The 19,456-nt window shown below is 41.1% G+C and overlaps 1 protein-coding gene across 14 annotated transcripts in view; it reads left to right on the forward strand.

Moving 5' to 3' along the window:
• The window catches only part of PPP1R12B (protein phosphatase 1 regulatory subunit 12B), a 235,403-nt gene that overhangs the window by 173,621 nt on the left and 42,326 nt on the right, over positions 1–19,456 (forward strand). The window contains exon 1 of one of the 14 annotated variants that reach the window (XM_007522100.3): positions 14,799–15,568. The exons of the other annotated variants lie outside the window; for them this stretch is intronic. Coding sequence (XP_007522162.1) covers positions 15,467–15,568 — 102 coding nt within the window. The 5' untranslated portion in view covers positions 14,799–15,466. Of the gene's footprint in view, positions 1–14,798; positions 15,569–19,456 lie in introns of those variants that run through there. 14 annotated transcript variants of the gene reach the window in all.

Raw genomic sequence — 19,456 nt, forward strand, 5'->3', positions numbered from 1 at the left:
TGTGTTCCTAGAGAAATGCATATGTAACTTGTCCTGTGCAGCTGTGCTTGCCTCAGCATAGTTGTCTCTATGTGGCATTACAAGGGCACTGCAATATGGGGATGGCAGCGTTGGCAGGACCACTACCTTGTGTCCCCTGGGAATTGCTACCCTTGCCCCCTTCCCACCTGAGGTTGACTGAAGATGCTTTATTTTCAGAATTGGAGGGTGATATGGGAGTTGAAAGGTGTTTCTCTTACATGTTTTTGCCATGGACAAAAATGATCTGGATAAACAACTGTACTCTCCCTATGAATCTTTTCTCTTCCTGCATTTCTTTCTAATGATTGGCTTTCCCCCTTGTCTCTTCTGTGTTAGGCACAGAGAGAAGCTTGTGTGTTGCCTTCAGAGTTACAGCTGTGTTTAAAAAGCCAAAACTAAAATTTAAAGCTTGCCCAGGAGAACTCTAGTGATGCTGAAATGAGATAGGCAGGAAAGGGGGGAAATGAGTATTTGGAGGGTTTGATTGATACAGAAGAAAATGATGTGAGCATAAGGGCAGTGAGAGGGTTAGAAACTATACCTAGGGGAGACTCTGAAATCCAACTTTATCAGGAACCAGAGAGACAGGAGGAAAGAGGGAGGGACATCTGGATGTAATGATAGGTGTATGTATGACTTGGAAAGGGAGAGAAGATGGGACCTGTAACAAAAAAAGGCCAAGTATACACAAATATAGACAATTGTAGAAATCATAGTTAATCCATATCTGCAACCTTGAGAGAACAGTAGTAGCATATAGTGGAGGGACTGGGAATCCAGAATTCTGATAGTGGGAATTGGTGCTGAGTTGTTACCTTGTAATTTTATAAATCAGTATGGAATAACTAATAAAAAATTACTGAAAACATTTTTTAAAGGAAGGAAGGAAGGAGAAAATGGCTATTCAGAGTGGTGGATTCGTTGTACAGGCAATTTAAAAAAAGGGGGGGATATGAGTGGGGAAAAGCTGCAGAAATTATTCACATAAAAAAAGAAGGTAGCCTTCCATTTTCATTTGCTTTGTGTGTGTGCATGTGTGTGGTTGCTAAATTTACATTTAATTGCAAACACTAAACCCACAAACCAATCCCAAATCAGGTTTGCAGGATGATTGCCTTCTCTTTTTACCACCAGGGTTATTGCTGGGGCTCAGTGCCTGTTCCTAGTGACCAGTTTGGTTTTTTTCCCCCACCTTTTTCTTCATTTTTTTCCCCTTTCTGGTAGAAGGTGAGAGGTAGAGAGATATAGAGAGGGAGAGATGGAAAGAAGGAGAAACACCACAGCATTCCTCCACTGCTCATGAAGCTTTCACCCAGCAGGTGCTCTCATATGGTGGCCTGGGACTCTAATCCAGGTCCTTACACATGGTAAGGTGTGCGCTCTACTGGGTGAGCCACCTTCTGGCTCCCAGAGGCCTTTTATATACTATGAAAAGTTAGCAAGATTGACGCAAGGTATCTGTAAATCCTCTGCTAGTTTGCTTTTCTGTTGTTGCCTCGTACCTCAAAATGACACTATCTCTTCCCATCATACCCTGCAACCCACCAGAGTGGACACATACCTTTTAGTGGGATGTTTTATTGGTCTGATTTCTAGCTTCTATTGCTTTTTTATAAAGAACACATGTCAAAAGTTCCCTCGCATTAAATGGAAAGAATTGCATGGCTTCTGTCTGTTCTGCATTTCTGTACATATGGAAAAAAGGCTGACTCGTCACTCAGGAATGAATCTTTTCAAAGAGGAAGTTGAGAAGAGATTCATTTTGTGGCAAAGCCCCTAACATGTCTCCCTTGCCAGGAGTAGAATCTGTGCAGGCATCACCCTTAAATGTGAGTTGTCACCATTGATCATCCCCATCTTCACAGAAGAGGGAGGCTTTTTTTTTCCCCTCCAGGGTTATTGCTGGGGTTTGATGCCTGCACTACGAATCCACTGCTCCTGCAGGCCTTTTTTTTTTTCTTCTCATTTTGTTGTCCTTGTTGTTGCCCTTGTTGTGTTGTCCTTACTGTTATTAATTGCCATTGTTGCTGTTGTTGTTAGAACAGAAAGAAATGGAGAGAGGAGAGGAAGACAGGGGGAGAGAAAGATAGACACCTGCAGACCTGCTTCACTGCTTGTGAAGTGACTCGAGGGAGGCTTTTTATAAGGTGTAAATTAAGGCAGGATTAAGGTGGGAAGATGGAAAGAGAAGAGACATAAGTGACAGGAAGCTTCCTGTTTATTTCAGAATTTCTCATGCCCCACCCCCACAGTCTCCCAATGATTCTGTGGCCCTCTGTGAGCTCAGTAGTAAAACAACACAATCAAGAGATGGGACTCTGTTCTTCTGACGTGTGTGTGTGTGTGTGTGTGTGTGTGTGTGTGTGTGTGTGTCTTTATTTAGTCAAAGAGTGAGAGGTGCAGAGAGAAAGAACCAGACCATCATTCTGGCGTATATGATATTGGGGATCACACTTGGGACCTTACACATGCAAGTTATGTGCCACCTCCCCAGCCCTGAGGGTCTTTTTTAAAAACAGCTTATTTGTCTGATATGAGATTAGAAATCACATATATAAAAAAGCCTAGGGTAGGGAAGGTAGCTCACTGAGTAGCGCTCGTGCTTTGCTGAGGTAGGTTTGAACTCCAGTACCACAGAGGAATGTCGTGACCTGGGCAAACCCTGTTCTATGGTATCTCTCTCTGTGTCTCTCTCTTTCTCTCTCTTTTTCCTCCAGGGTTATTGCTGGGGCTCGGTGCCTGCACCATTTTTTCCCATTTTGTTGCCCTTGTTGTTTATCATTGTTGTTGTTATTGTTGTTGTTATTGCTGTCATTGTTGTTGGATAGGACAGAGAGAAATCGAGAGAAGAGGAGAAGACAAAGAGGGGAAGAGAAAGATAGACACCTGCAGACTTGCTTCACCACTTGTGAAGCGGCCCCCCTGCAGGTGGGGATTTGGGGGCTCGAACTGGGATCCTAACACCGGTCCTTGCACTTTGTGCCATGTGTGCTTAACCCGCTGAGCTATTGCCCGGCCCCCTCTGTCTCTCTTTTGATATATATGTATATCTAAATGAGAAAGTCTGTCTGGATATAGTTAAATTGCACGTGTGGGCTCCTGTACCCAGTGTGTGTGTGTGAGAGAGAGAGAGAGAGAGTAAGACTTAGTAGTCCTAGCAGTATAGAGCCCTCATTTTGTAGTTACAGAAATCTTGAGATTTCCTGTAATCTTTTAAAACTGGAACCATGTCCTTTTTTTTTTCTTTATTGGGGAATTAATGTTTTACATTCAACAGTAAATACAATAGTTTGTACATGCATAACATTCCCCAGATTCCCATATAACAGTACAACCCCCACTAGGTCCTCTGTCATCTTTTTGGACCTGTATTCTCTACCCCACCCACCCCAGAGTCTTTTACTTTGGTGCAATATGCCAATTCCATTTCAGGTTCTACTTGTGTTTTCTTTTCTGATCTTGTTTTTCAACTTCTGCCTGAGAGTGAGATCATCCCATATTTATCCTTCTGTTTCTGACTTACTTCACTTAACATGAATTTTTCAAGGTCCATCCAAGATCGGCTGAAAACGGTGAAGTCACCATTTTTTACAGCTGAGTAATATTCCATTGTGTATATATACCACAACTTGCTCAGCCACTCATCTGTTGTTGGACACCTGGGTTGCTTCCAGGTTTTGGCTATTACAAATTGTGCTGCCAAGAACATATGTGTACACAGATCTTTTTGGATGGATATGTTGGGTTCCTTAGGATATATCCCCAGGAGAGGAATTGCAGGGTCCAAGGGTAGGACCTTCTAACCTTCTGAGAGTTCTCCAGACTGTTCTCCACAGAGGTTGGACCAATTCATGCTCACCTTCCAAAAGCGACTTTACTACACTTGCTGTAACTGATAAGATTAACAACAGTAAAACATGTCTTTGGACACTATCAAAAATAGAACTGTAGAGGGTATATCTCTAGATGACTGGGTTTCCCACGTGGACCCCTTCAGAAACAGTCTAGGCCTAAGTTTCAAGCTAAAGTCTCACAATATGTTCTGACTTAAACATTTCATATGCTTCTACAATTCTGCTCAAGTCTCTCTGAAGAGGGTCATTGCTGGGACTAGGTGGTGGTACAACTGGTTGAGCACACATGACAGTGCACAAGGACCCTGGTTTAAGCCCCTGGTCCCCATCTGCAGGAGGAAAGCTACCCTAGTGGTGAAGCAGGGCTGAGGGTATCTCTCTTTTTTCTCTCCCTCTCTATCTCCCCCTTCCTCTCAATTTCTACCTATCTCTATCCAATAAATAAAGATAATAAAAAAATTAAAAAGGGGGGCTGGCGGTGGTATGCAGGTTAATAGCACATAGTATGAAGCTCAAGGGCATGTGCAAGAATCCCAGTTCGAGCCTCCTGTGAAACAGGTCTGCAGATGTCTATCTCTCTCCTTTTCTATCTTCCCTCACCTCTCAATTTCTCTCTGGCCTATCCAAGGGGAAAAAATGGCCACAGGAGCAGTGGGTTCATACTGCAGGCACCAAGCCCCAACAATAACCCTGGAGGCAAAAAAAATTAATTAAATTAGATTAAAATTTAAAAAGAGGTTTGTTGCTGATCCCATTAGCTGGAATGCTCTATGTGAAATTGTGAAGCTACTCTTACATAAAACTAATTATTTATTAGTTACTTTATTGCCACCAGGGGCTTAGTGGCAGCACTACAAATCCACCATTCCTGGCAACCATTTATTCCTTTTATTATATATATATCTTATTCTGACAGAAAAAAGAGAAACTGAGAGGAGAATAGAAGGTAGAGGAGGTGTGGAGAGAGAAAGAGAGAGGAAGAGAGACCTGCAGCACTGCTTCACTGCTCATGAAGCTTTCCCCATATTGTGTGCACTCAATTGGATGTACCACCACCTTTCCACCGTAAATTTAATTTTTAAAGTAATCTTTCCAAGAGATTAAATTGTGCCTGATTTATGATAAAAGAAATTCTCTAGATTTGGCAATCTATGAGGATTATTATTTGGGATTTTTTTCATCACTGATATATATATATTTCTGCAGGTATATCTACCCACCACACACATATGTTTTTGTTTTGACCCTCTACTCTTAGAAATAAAAGAGGGAAAAAAAAAAGAATTGGCTCTGAACCAACAAGTAAATGATATTCTTTCTCTCCTATGGGTTGCTTCATTTGTTCCTTCACATTCTCTCTTTGCTTAAATCCTTTTCAATTCTTGCTCTGTTCAGAATCTGCAGTAGATGAAAATTTTAAGTGTTTTTAATCACTTTGACCTATCTCAGGTAAATATTAGAACCCTTTCTACAGGTTAGTAATCTCTGTTGAATGGCAAATACAACAAGCAAGGCAACTAAAATACTTTTCTTTTTCTTTTTTTTTAAATTATTCTTTTTTAAAAAAATATTAATTTTATTTATTTATTCCCTTTTGTTGCCCTTGTTGTTTTATTGTTGTAGTTATTATTGTTGTTGTCATTGTTGGATAGGACAGAAAGAAATGGAGAGAGGAGGGGAAGACAGAGAGGAGGAGAGAAAGATAGACACCTGCAGACCTGCTTCACCACCTGTGAAGCGACTTCCCAGCAGGTGGGGAGCCGGGGTTCGAACCAGGATCCTTATGCCAGTCCTTGTGCCCGACTCCCACTAAAATACTTTTCTATGAACTTAACTATGTCATGTTTGATGCCTCTAATGTGGTACCTTACAAATCCTGAAAAATGAGGCAATTAGTCTCCTTCTTCAGATGGTCATGAACATTATTAATCTTGAATTTCTGTGGGGATGGCAGTTGAGGGTGGGGGACTTGTTTTGTGTTTGGGAAACAGTGAATTAGAATTCCGAACATTTCTCTTTCAATTGGTAGTAATGGCTGTATTGGAAGCCCTCAGTGACATTTGAGGAATCCCCATTTCTGCCACAGACCACAGGATATTTTGGGGGTAGTCTGAGTGTTTATAGAGTGAAACTCTGACAGTCTGATCCTAGAAATTCTTCTGGGGATTATATCAACCATAGTAAGAAATAATCACTCTCACTTGACTTGTTTTTGCTCATCAAATTCCAAATTGTGTGTAAGTAATGACTAGCTGTGTTTTCAGATTTTATTGACCCAGCAGTGTGATACTGAGTCCAATTTAACTCAGAGCACCTCGACTTTTCCAGTTTGATAGCCCAGGGGTGGGATGACTGTTATCTGTTGTGCCAGTGCAGAATCTGCTCTCACTCTTCTCACCAACAAAGAACTTGTATAATTCTTGGTAATTGGCTTTCAACTTTTTTCACCATTCCCCACAGTGCGGTACAATTTTGTTTATAATGAAAGCAACAGCTCCATGAAAGCATGCCCTTTCTTTGACTGTGTGGAGTGCTCACAAACGCCCGCTATTCTCTTTCCCTTCTTATGGATCTGGTGATGAACCACTAAGTGGCTTCACGGCCTCCTAGGGAGTCTCAGTCTGCAGCTGGGACTTCAGCTAAATGGTTGCCCACATCCAGTAACAAACCTAATTCTCTGGCAAACCTCATCTTAATTCCATCTGTAATGAGAGACTGTCTTTCAAAAGTTCTCTGCAGTTCTCATTTGCCTTTTCCCCTTTTCCCATGCTAGTAAAATGGAAAAAAAAAATAATTATGTTCAAGCAACTTCAAACTTTGAAAAAAAATAAAACAGAAATATTTCAGAACAGTACAAGGAGCTGCTGGCCTTCCTCCAGAGACCACTTTCTTATTTCACCAGTCATCCTAGCAGTGGCTTTTTGAAGGACTCACCTGATCTCATGTCTCCTGTTGGTCTTTTCTTGACTTTCCTGACCTTCGTAATTTTAAATAAGCCTCTCTCTAAGCCCCTCCATTTGGGTCCTATACTTCTTCACAATTAGACCTAGTTTATACTACCATGTCATAGAAATGCTACTGTGGTCTCTCATTGTGCCCCAGCAATTTGCCCCAGAGTAGCTAGTCCTCAGTTAAAGACTTCTTTGGTGACTGCTCAGAGTCTTGACCAGCTCTCTGAGTAGTCAGTATTGTGGCAATGGACAGAACTCTCTCTGCTCATGGAAAACAGCAGCCATTCAGCTCCAAGCATCTCCTCTCCCATCACCTCTCTGTTTCAGTCTCATTCCCACAGTCAGTCAGGGTACAGCATTCTAGCCATTTTTGTCTGTATACTTGTACTTTATTGTGTATCCCATATCACAGTTTATTTACTGTTTTTATTACAGTACACTTCTGAGTAGACATGTAAAAATATGTTAAAGATGTCATAAATAATGCAAAAGTGACATTAAACTATCAGAAAAATGGCTGACAAATCCACGACTAGTACAGTACATTATTGCCCAAAATACTGGTAAGGGGCAGGTCCTCATTTATTATCAGGCTTATTAATTTTTGTTTTATTTGGCAGACATAGAAATTGAGGGAGAGAGAGAGAAATGTCTGTAGCACTGCTTCATGGCTTGTGAAGCTTTCCCCTTGCAGATGGGGCTAATAAATTTATCTATCAACCAGTTTCAGGACCAGAACCCAATCAGTAATTGAGGATAGCCTGTACCGCTAGTGTTGACTTTTGATCTTTTAACTGAGATATTTTTTGCCAGGTGTCTCCACAGTAAACTTCCTTTGCTTCTCCTTTGTGACTAATATTTAATGAGGTGATATCTGAGACTGTAAAGTTCACTCGTCCTCCTTTCACCCACTAGTTTTGGCATCTGTTGCTATTCTTGAATTAATTTTACAATGACAGTTGCCAAGTGATGAATTTTTTAAGCAAAAGAAAAGTCTTAATTATTACTAATCCTAGAATAATCTTAACTGAGAAAATAGAGTTCATTACTATCACAGTTTTTATTCATTTGATTCACTATTTAGATCACATTTATATTATCTTTATTCATTCTTATAAAATTGTTCTGTTTTCAAATGTGACATGCTTCTCCATTTCTTGACCAGATTTTCTACTTGGATTCTTGACTACATTTTTCTTATAGAACTTAGTACAATTGAAAAAATAATGGAGAGACATACAAATTTTGAGAACAGTTTTGGGGAGAGATTTAATGCTTATTTTGTTTCATAACCATACCCCTAGGCAAATGGTGATTTTTATAACTTCGCTACTCTTCCTACATTTAATGAGGGACACTCTATTATAAAGCAAAGCATTCTTTTATTTATCTTAGTCTGTACCCAAGAATTGCTATTTTATTTGATGGACTATAACTTGTCTTTATTTTATAATTCAAAGTATCCCTCGTTAGACTTTTTATTATCTTTATTTATTGGATAGAGACAACAAGAAATTAAGAGTAGGGGGAGATAGAGAGACAGAGAGACACCTGCAGCCCTGCTTCACCACTTGCAAAGCTTTCCCCCCTGCAGGTGGGGATGGGGGCTTGAACCCCAGTCCTTGCACACCTTTAACATGTGTGCTCAACCAGGTGTGCCACCACCCAGCCCCTATGCTAGACCATGTAAGCATTTCCCTCCCATTGTTGTGTAAGCTTTTCCTTATTTTCTGACATAGGAAACTCAGCTTCATTTTCTGTCCCTGTTCCAAAACCAGAATCAACCATTTCTCCAATAAATCCTGTTCCATTTTTAGTGGAGAGCAGCAATTAGAAACAATCATGTTGTCAGAAGCTCAGATCCTCTCAGTGGACAAGAGCAGGATATATGATAGGTAGGTGGGTAGATAGAATAGACAGACTTACTTATACACACAATTTTTTATGAATATTTGCTGAAAAATATTCAGTCACGCCATTGCCTTCAATTCCTACATATCCACAAGGCTTCTTATATTTCTTTTTTTAAAATATTTATTTTATTTATTTATTCCCTTTTGTTGCCCTTGTTGTTGTTTTTTATTGTTATAGTTATTATTGTTGTTGTCATTGTTGGATAGGACAGAGAGAAATGGAGAGAGGAAGGGAAGACAGAGAGGAGGAGAGAAAGATAGACACCTGCAGACCTGCTTCACCGCTTGTGAAGCGACTCCCCTGCAGGTGGGGAGCCGGGGTTCGAACCGGGATCCTTATGCCGGTCCTTGTGCTTTGCGCCACCTGCGCTTAACCCGCTGCGCTACAGCCCGACTCCCGCTTCTTATATTTCTTATTTATACATTCCTTCGCCAACATTAGAAACTTCCTATCATGTTCAATATGTGTACTTATTTGCTCAGTCTCCTTCTCTGAAGCCAACCCCTAGCTAAGTCCAGTCACATCCCCACCCCTTTCCTCTTCCCTTATACTAGGTTATTGCCTCCCAGCGAAAATGATGAAAGAGAGGAAGGTAGGTTGTTTCCTAAAGCATTGCTTAGCCTGTCCTCTCATTTCCATAACCGCAAGGAAAATGAGTGGACCTGAGCTCTTTGCTTTACTGTTGTTTTCAATGGGTTAGGTTGTTTTCGCCGGGCTGGCTTCACGGGCGGGTAACAGACGACCAGGGACTCATAGTTGAGCTGTAGGCAGTATCTCTTTATTCATGCAGGACGCAGCACAATCTAAGCCGAGCTAAGCTAAACTCAAGGTAAAGTACTCTAAAACTCACAATGCTGTCTTTATATATACTTGCCAAGTAGGGTGGAAACAGGGTGTGACATAGAGAGGGTGGAGAGAAAAGTGACTGGTGACAATCATAGTGTGACAAGGAGAGGATCAGGGTGTGACAAGGAGGGGGGGTGGAGCAAAAACATATCATGAAACAGTGGGGATTGAACCAATGCCCTGGAGGGAGGTGCTTGTTAACAGCGGTTATATAAATAGAATGAAGTGGTTATGTAAATAGAATAGTGTTAAGCAGGGGGGATTTAAACCAAATGAAACAGAAGGGGTCTCATGCATACCAACACTTTACCTTTCCATTCGGATGCTTCTGTAAGTCTTCTAAACACTGGCGCATGTTGCCCAAGCACATTTCTGAGATAACAGCCCTATGTACTGAGCATGAATGGGTGGTTAACTGTGCTGGCTACCCTCTGCATACTAGACCTTATAATTCCTGCAAGCTAGGTAGGCATTATTATCACCATTTTAAAAAAGTTTTTATTTATAAAATGGAAACACAGACAAGACCATAGGGTAAGAGGGGTACAGTTACACACAATTCCCACCACCGGAACTCCATATCCCATTCCTTCCCCTGGTAGCTTTCCTATTCTTTAACCCTGTGGGAGTATGGACCCAGGGACATTATGGGGTGCAGAAGGTGGAAGGTCTGGCTTCTGTAATTGCTTCCCCGCTGAACATGGGCATTGACAGGTCAATCCATACTTCCAACCTGCCTCTCTCTTTCCCTAATGGGGCAGGGCTCTGGGGATGTGGGGTTCCAGGACACATTGGTGAAGTCCTCTGCCCTGGGAAGTCCAGTTGGCATCATGGTAGCATGTGGAACCTGGTGGCTGAAAAAGAGTTAAGATAGAAAGCAGAGCAAATTGTTGACTAGTCATGACCCTAAAGGCAAGAATATTGTGGATGGAGATTTGGGGTCTCCATTTTGGAAAAAGCTAGTAGGTCTATTTTAGGTATATTCCAAGGGCCCCATGACCCAACTAGGTTTTGCCTGTGCCTGACATTATCACCATTTTTAAGTGAAGTAAATAAGGTTCATTGAGGTTAAGTAACTCGATCATGTCAGTTAAGCAGAGGCTTGAATTCCAACTGAGGATAGACCTCAAAATTCTTACCCTTTCCAAAAACATACGCATAATGTTGTTTTGGATATCACTAGGGGGGTGGCTTTTGCCTAGTAACATCACTCCTAAACCGTAACATTTACACTTCTAGAAGGAAAACTATAAATTATTTAACTGGTTCATTTCTTCTATGAAGACTTTATGGGGGGGGGCTATTTTGGAAGAATTGAATCAAGAGAATTCATGATCCAGATTCATGTATTGAGAAATTGTACTGACTCACTCACGCATTTGTTGTATGATTGTCTGAAATTACTTTCCAAGCAAGAAGCTACTTGTTATAGCTTACCCCAAGTAAGAATAATATATTTAATATAATAGCAGCTGGGGCCAAGTGGTGTTGACACGCACCTGGTTGAGCGCACATGTTACAGTAAGCAAGGACCTGGGGTTTGAGCCCCCGGTCTCCACTGCAGGGAGAAGGCTTTGCAAGTGGTGAAGTGGTGCTGCAGGGGTCTCTCTGTCTTTCTATCTCCCCCTTCCCTCTCGATTTCTGGTGGTCTTTATCCAATAAAGATAATTAAAAAATTAAAGAGATATAATAGGAGCTAAATACATGTTATGTGTTTATTTGTACACAATGTGTTAATATATAATAAACTGAATATATAATGTAATGTATTAAGATAATAGGCACTAAGTTTCTTAGTGTTGGAGAAGGAAGTCTGTAAACCTTGACTGGAGAAAGAACAGACTGGACCCTCAGTTGAAGAACTCTGTCCTGGAGATGACTCTTTCTTATTCTCTCATATCCTCCCTGCACTGGTTGTCTTTGAGCAGAAAACAAGTTTTCTGCATTGCCATGTGTATGTGCTGGGTCAAAATGTTATAATATATGACAGGCCAATGTGGAGATCATATTAATCTCTGGGTTCCTAGCTTAAGAATGGAACTGGAAATGTGGCATACTAAGCACTAAGTTGTCCATATAGCTGCAAGAGACAAGACTGTGAACAAGATTGTTTCCATCCAGTTTTTAATTCTCATTGCAATGTCAAGGAGATTTTGATGCTCACATGGAAGTTGGTTTTGTTTGTTTGTTTGTTTTGTTGTTTTTTTAATTTCTTTATTGGGGAATTAATGTTTTACATTCAACAGTAAATACAGTAGTTTGTACATGTATAACATTTCCCAGTTTTCCATATAACAATACAACCCCCACTAGGTCCTCTGTCATCCTTCTTGGACCTGTATTTGTTTTTGTTGTTTTTGAGTAAGAAAAAGAAACAGGAAATACTTGTTAACAGAAAATGAGGGGGGAAAGTAAGAGCCTGCCAGATTGTGCACCTGGAGAGTATCCCTGCTTTGTCGAATCTGCCCCCTCCCTCACCAGAGGAGGCTTTGGTGCGATGTTGTGTTTTTCTCTTTCTCGGTCTCTTTCTGTTTGTCTCTTCCTCTCTTTGTGTCTGAAAAAAGTCAATAACTAAGAATAAAAAAGTCAAGTATGTAAAATAACAAGTAGACAAAAAATGTAGATTTAACTCTCTAGATAATTTAACTCTTTATCTCCAACATGGTCCTGAGTATGTCACATGCCCAGAATTTTTTTAGAGGATGTACATTGGCAGATCTTTCTGAATCCGCTAAAATACTTTACCTTATGGGAGTTGGGCGGTAGTGCAGTGGGTTAAGTGCAGGTGGTGAAAGCACAAGGACCAGCCTAAGGATCCCAGTTCAAGCCCCCGGCTCCCCACCTGCAGGGGAGTCTCTTCACAAATGGTGAAGCAGGTCTGCAGGTGTCTATTTTTATCTCCCCTTCTGTGTTTTCCCCTCCTCTCTCCATTTCTCTCTGTCTTATCCAACAGTGACATCAATAACAACAACAATAATAACTACAACAATAAAACAACAAGGGCAACAAAAGGGAATAAATAAATATAAAAAAATTAAAAATACCAACAAGGGCAACAAAAGGAAAAATATAAAAAATTAAAAAAGAATACTTTACCTTAGTCAATCAGAACCTACTCCTCGGGTGCTGGGTGGTAGCCGAGCTGGTTGAGTGCACACATTACAGCAAAGGCCTGGGCTCAAGCCTCTGGCCCTGCCTGCAGGAGAGCTTCATGATCAGTGAAACAGTGCTGCAGGTGTGTTTGTGTTTTCTCTTCCTCTCTCTCTCTCCAAAAAAATCTACTCCTCAGATAAATGTGTCTTGTCTCCCCGTCTTGTTGATTATCTGCCTTTTACAGAGTCATATAACTTTCAGAAATGCCTTCCTTGTCTCTCAGATAAGAGCCATGTACTTTTCAGCATTATTTAGAGAATCAGGTGAAATAATACATGTTAAAACACTTGGTAAAATATGACTTTACATTGTTGGTACTACCTAGAAGTAGACGTAAAATAGAAGTGGAAAAAAGGCCAAGTGTAGTTACATTCGAGATTAATAGACTTTTACACTTTCTTTCAACTGTCATGAATAATGAAATCACTGTGCAAACCTAGCAGAAATAGATCTGGAAAGTCCCTGATTGGATTTATTCTTGCCATCAGTTTAAGGGGTAAAGTAACCTGGTGACATTCATTCTAGATATTTAAAACAGTCACTCTCTAATCCCTGCATAGCTAATGATGCTTGCTATGGGACTGTTCCTATGTCAGTGTTCATCAGTATTGCTCTTACTGAAGAGATCTAATAGGGAAAAACTCACTCTTACCTCATGGGATTAACAATCTAAATTGAATAAAAATTGTAAGAATCATAGATGTGAATCCTCAGTCTAACTAGCCTTTTATACACAGTCTACTTCTGGTATGTGGTAAAAAGTGATCAGTCTTCTTAAGAAGTTTCTTAGGTTGGAGGGTTGGGAAGATAGCTTAATGGTTATACCTGAGACTCCAAGATCCCAGGTTCAATCCCATACACTAGAGCTGTTCTGGTCTTCCTTCATTCTTTCCTTCCTTTCTTCCTCCCTTCCTTCCTTCCTTCCTTCCTTATCTTTCTTTCTGTATCTCTCATTAAAATAAAATATTTCTTAAAAGATGCTTAGGTTGGGAATACATCAAGACCCTTTCATAAACTCTTAGCCTATACTCAGACCAACCTCCAAGTAGCAGATAATTTCCTTGATTTAATTTCACAAATTTTGTCTTAAGAATAAAGAAGGTATCAAGATAGCTGAGGGGGAGGTGACATGCTTGAAAGATTAGAAAAGAAAAGGATAGATTTCTTGTGAGGAAAGGAGGGCAGTATAGAGTTTTCAAGAACCCAAAGTGAAGCAAGTTGTTATTCCAGCATTTGGCCCAGAAATGTTGGATGGGACAGTGATGACAACAGACTGAAAGATTAAATTTCAGATGTTTTCAGGTCAAATCCCAAATCCTCCCAACATCAAACAAATGCATTCCTTTCTTTTTCACTCTGAATCTTCCCTGTGGCCTTACTCAGTCCTATAGTTGTGTAGTTCCCCTACTGTCTGTTTTCTCTCTTCATTTCTCAGCCTTCTTTCTTTACCCTCACCTGTCTTCCTCTTTCCATATTGACCCTGATGGTGGCATTTGAGAAAACTCTGTGAGCTTTATACGTGAGACAAAGCCACAAAGCTCTCAAATGCACAGGTAACTAGCCACCTTCCTTTGCAGTGCAGTGAGGAGAGATTTCAATTTGCTAGGCTTCCTCGTGATGCACACACAGAGGCGGGAATGACATGTCATTAAAATTGAACATAAAGGCCTGAAGGTGCTTTGACTGATGTGTCTGTCTGGGTTTTGTTACCTGAGAGACCTAAAAGTTGAAGAAGAAGGAAAAAAAGAAACCCTATTCTCATATTGAAAAAAAGGGTTCAGGGGGGAAAAAAAAAGCCTTTAAGACAGCCGCCCACTCGGAGGCAGTGTCTGCTGCAGGCTTGGTGGATTTCACCCCCTGAATAGCCACCCCTTATTCCTCGAAGCTGGCAGACTCCCTCTCCTCCTGCAAGTGGCAACTCGAATTCTGAGTTGAAAGTGAATCTTTGCCCTTGGCTTCTCTCCAGCATTCCTCGCTGAGCGAATAGGGATTTGGAATGTCAGAAAATAGAAGAGGGGTGGGGAAAAGATGTGTGTATGACTGTGAGTGTTTATGTGTAAAAGCAGATTCGTCTGGGAGGACTTGGGAAAACTTGGCTTCCTCAGACTGCTTCCTTCTCACAAACTCTTGATTTCTTATTGATCTTTTTTGGGGGAGGGGGGACTTTTTAAGTTCCTTGATCTGAATTTATCACAGCAGTACCAGACCCCTCCCAGCCCAGTGGAGGTGAGCCAAGGGGAGAGAGCATGGCTTGCAGAGGATTTGTGCTCCTTCTCGCTGGGTGAGGTGAAGATAGTTGTTCCCAGGCTCGTCTCTGGCAGCGTCCAAGGTCGTCTGAGACTTAACTTGGAGGCATCAAAAGCCTAGAGGCAGATGACTGGGGAGCAGGTCTCAAATGGGAAGTGTGCAGGACTCAGTCTAGTGAGAGACGCTGCAGCTCAGCACCCTTCCCTCCACGGTAAGCCACCAGCCCGCTGAGCACTCGGGGGCGAAGCCGAATTGGACCTATTGATGGAACACGCCTCTCAGCCTCCTTCTGATTGTGGACTGGTTCAGAGCTCCAGACTGTAATTTACAGGGTAGTTTTTAACCTTTATTTAGTCCTATCCAGAGCCGTCGTACACCAGCCCAGAAGGAGAGAGTCTTTGAGGGTAACCTCCAGGGGCAGCCTCCCAGCTGTGTGTGAAGAATCCAGTGGCTCAGTGTTTCTCATCTTCCTGAGGAGCCATGTCCTCTCTGTATACCCGCAGTAAAGAATTCACTCGGAATAGGAAGTCTCAGTCTGATTCTCCCCCCGCCTCTCCCTCCCCGACGGCCAAGACTTTCCGAGTAAGCAGCGTTTTTTACTTACAAGTGTTCATAGTTGCCTCAAAGGTAGAAGGTGTGTGTGTGTGTGTGTGTGTCTGTCTGTCTTTCTGTGTGTGTGTGTGTGTGTGTGTGTGTGTGTGTGTGTGTGTGTAACTTGGGGAGTTAGGTTTAGAGGAAAGACATTTCAGAGCATATGGGAAGCAGTGGGGGGGGTACAGCAAAAGATCCTGTTAACTTCTCTGCAAGAAGTTACAGTTCATACTTAATGTAGTCTTAAGTAAAAGCAGGCTTAACTATGTCAGCCTGAAATTTCGGTCTTTCAACTTTTAACTGTCAGCTGTTAACTGCTTGACAGTAAGGTTTTTGAGTGCTTGTCTTATGGGGCTTTTCTTAATTTCTGCAGCTATATTTAGTTGTTCCCTTTCCTGCATTTTATGGGTCAGTCTTGTGTTTCACAAGAGAGAGAAAAAAAAAAAAAACCTCCCAAGTGGCCTTGAAATTATATACACTAAACTTCAATTATGTGCAAGTTTTGCAAGTACCTCTGTATGTTTATGTATGTGAGAGAGCCTACTCTGTTTGTCTGTGAGTCATGTGACAGAGAAAAAGTGAAATGTGAAGGGAGTGATAGACACTTGGAATCTTTCTTTTTGGTCACCACCAGAAAACTTTGAACTTAAAAGACCAGAGAAGGATGTGGTGAGATAGTTCTCCTGGGAGGGCACCTAAGTGGCCATGCACAGGACTCAGGTTTGAGGCACTGGGACAAACTTAGGAACTGTGATGTCCCTCCTCCTCCTCCTCCTTCCTCTATCTCCCTCCCCCCCCCCATCTGCAGATGTGAACATGGAGGAGTGAAGCCCCTATAACAACAAAGGTCAGGAAAATATCCTCTGACTATTCACAGCCAGCTGTACAGAGGTGTTTCATGCCCTGCAAGATCCACATAAGACTTGATACTAGTGGAATGTTTCTGTTGAAATGAGTTACATGTGGGCATTTGCATCTGGTTTAGTGTTTTCCTTTGTAGGAAGCTAACAAAAGGAAAAACTGCTACCAATAGCAAGCCAGGAGAAGCCTCCATGGGCATATTAGGTAGCAACTAGGTAGCAGTTCCTTCTGAGGGCGCAGGGTTGTACTATACTTACTGCTCAGACAGCTGAAGATGAGAGATGTCTGTAACTCCCTTATTTGGGGAAGAAACCTCCATCAATTACAGTGTTTCCTTTTTTTTTTTTTTTTTTTTTTTGGTGTGTGTATGTGTGTGTGTCTTCCTTACAGTGTGATTTACCATAGAATAGAATTTAGCAGATGGCATGTTGGCATAGGACCTCAGCTAGGGGTGTCTAGTTACCAAAATACCAAAAGATTTCACTAAAACCTCTTCCATTCTTACGTCCTTTTTGTGAGAAGACTGAGAAAGACTTCACTGTGCATGGCACCATCTCTGAGTTCCAGGGGAGTTCCTTCACTATGTAGATTCATGCCTTTCTTTCCTGGGGACCCCACAGAATGCTCTCTTCCCAGCAGCTAATTGAGATCCGCAATATGGAACCCCTTTATTTCATTTAAATGTTTCCTTTTTCCCTATCAAATTCTATAGCCCCTTCTGGGGGAGTAAAGACCCCCTTGTTAACATATCTTTGCAGTCGTAACCACCGTTTCCAGAGCAATCTGTGATACCAGTCTAGCTTTCAGCAAAATCTAGACCACTTTGTCCCCTTTCTGTTTGGACCTACTTCTTAGAATGAGGTACTGCTTTCTGCTGGTCTCGGTTCTGTCATCCACCCCTCCCACTTCCATTCAGTCTTCTCCCCACATCCAACTTTTTAGACAAAAGTCACAGTGGTAGAGAATTTGGATTACAGGAAACTAAAATGGGGGTGACTTTAATAGGAGACTGCTTCCCAATTTCAGTGGTCGGTGCCAGTGGATTCCCACAAGGGCATGGCTTACTGTAACCAACTTCCAGTTCCAAATGGTTTGAGACTGTACAGAAGAGTGTGTTGATTTTCATCTGCCAGTCTTGTTCTGTTATGTCTGAGAGAGTGAAGAGAGTGAAAGACATGCAAGACTAATTTGGAGACATGTTAACACTGGAAATGGATTGAAAAACCAAGATTTATTTCCTAAGAGTCCACTGTAGCCTAGTTTCCTCTTGTGTCCTCACTAATTTGGGTGCTTTTTTTTTTGTTAATGTCTCCTTTCTTAAAAATAAATAAATAAATAACTGGTTTGGGGCACTCTGGAACAACTAGTGTTGTGGTATTGATGCATTCACATGCCTTCTGGCATTCGGTTGTAACTGGTTGCTGCTTAAAAATGGATGCATAGATTAGCCTCTTCATTTCATGATACAGATACCACTGGAAAACAAGGGCCAGGGGCAATCTTCCTTACCATCCTAATGCTAACAAAAGCATATGCGTTATGGCCCAAATATGTAACATGAGCTGGGCTCTTCACTTTCACTACTTCGTTTAATCCTCAGCACCTGGAAAGGTGGGTGTTTCACCTATCAGGAAACTGATGTGTATAAAAGACAAGTGGCTGACCCAGCCAGTAGCAGAGAATGCCAAAACTCACATTCATCAGCACTGAAATACTGAAGGGCATGCTTGGGTCAAGGTGACAGTTGGGAGCTTGGGTAGCTGTGAGAGTCCAAAATCAGACTTGATGGGGATGCAGTTTCAGGAAACTGAATTGTAGGAAGGAGAAAGACTGTGTTTACTGACAAAGGAGGGAGTTGACAAGCCTACTGAGTTTCCACTTTTGATTCTTAAATCCTGGTCAGACTCATATGGTCTGGCCCCACACAACCAAGGACCTAGTGGCTTTGATGTCTTTAGATTTTTCTTTGGGGTGGAAATCTTAGACCTTTTAGAGTGAAGATCTCTGTGTGTTTGTGCCAGAGTTAAGATCAGAACAGCTGCCACTCACTTCCAAACTTCTAAGATTGGTGTCATGCAATTTTCTGCTAGAAATTGCACAAAATTAAACAGGTATATGGCTTCTGAAACCAACATTCTTCAAAATAAAGCACTATAATTTTGAACCAGCATATTAACGGTTTGTGGTTTCTTAATGTTATCAAAGTGATAACTGGTAAATTTTTCCATATAAGGAAAGTGTCTTCAAAGGGAATTTTTAAATTAATGTCTGTTTTCATGGAAGAAGATTTTTGGACACCTTGCTCTTGATAGAATGTTAAAAAAGGCAACATGTGTGCCTCAGAGGTTTATTTGCTTGTTTGTGTGCATGTTTTAACTTGAAAAAAAGCATGACAAAATGATTCTTAATAACTATAAAATAGGAGCTAGGAACCACCCCAGACCTTTATCTTTAAAAACTCCCAACAGCATCTAATACTTTTAATATTATGTAATTCAGTACATAGTAAAACTATGGCCCTTTCTAATATTATAAAAATCTCATGCTTGCCTAGAGATTGTGCAATGAATATCACCCTGAAGAGAAATCACTCATGTGGAAGATAATGCATGTCCTCTCTGGCCAAGATTTTTGTCTACTCTCTCTAGTTCATATTTCAAAAATACTTTTCATTCTCTCAATGCAAAAATATACTATCAGACAGGGTTTTTATAAAAAAGAACATACACACACTCCTGTTTTCTATAAGGAAAAAGTCCACCATCAACTTTTTCAATATCCCCTCTCATGCTCTTCCTGAGATGGCTGTGCAGGGTGGAATGTGCCTAATACTACTTTTTGCTTTTGTCTCTGTTAACTCTGAATAATAGATTCACTTTCTAACCTCTTCTTTTGATTTTTGCAGAGTTCCCACTAGTTCATTATCTATTTTGTCTTTAAGCAATTATGGAGCTCCCTGAGTAATAATGCTTGTTTCTTACTTAGAAATAAGCGTAACTTTCAGATTTATGCTTATTG

This window comes from Erinaceus europaeus, chromosome 19, assembly GCF_950295315.1.
Source record: "Erinaceus europaeus chromosome 19, mEriEur2.1, whole genome shotgun sequence".
Taxonomy (NCBI): Eukaryota; Metazoa; Chordata; class Mammalia; order Eulipotyphla; family Erinaceidae; genus Erinaceus; species Erinaceus europaeus.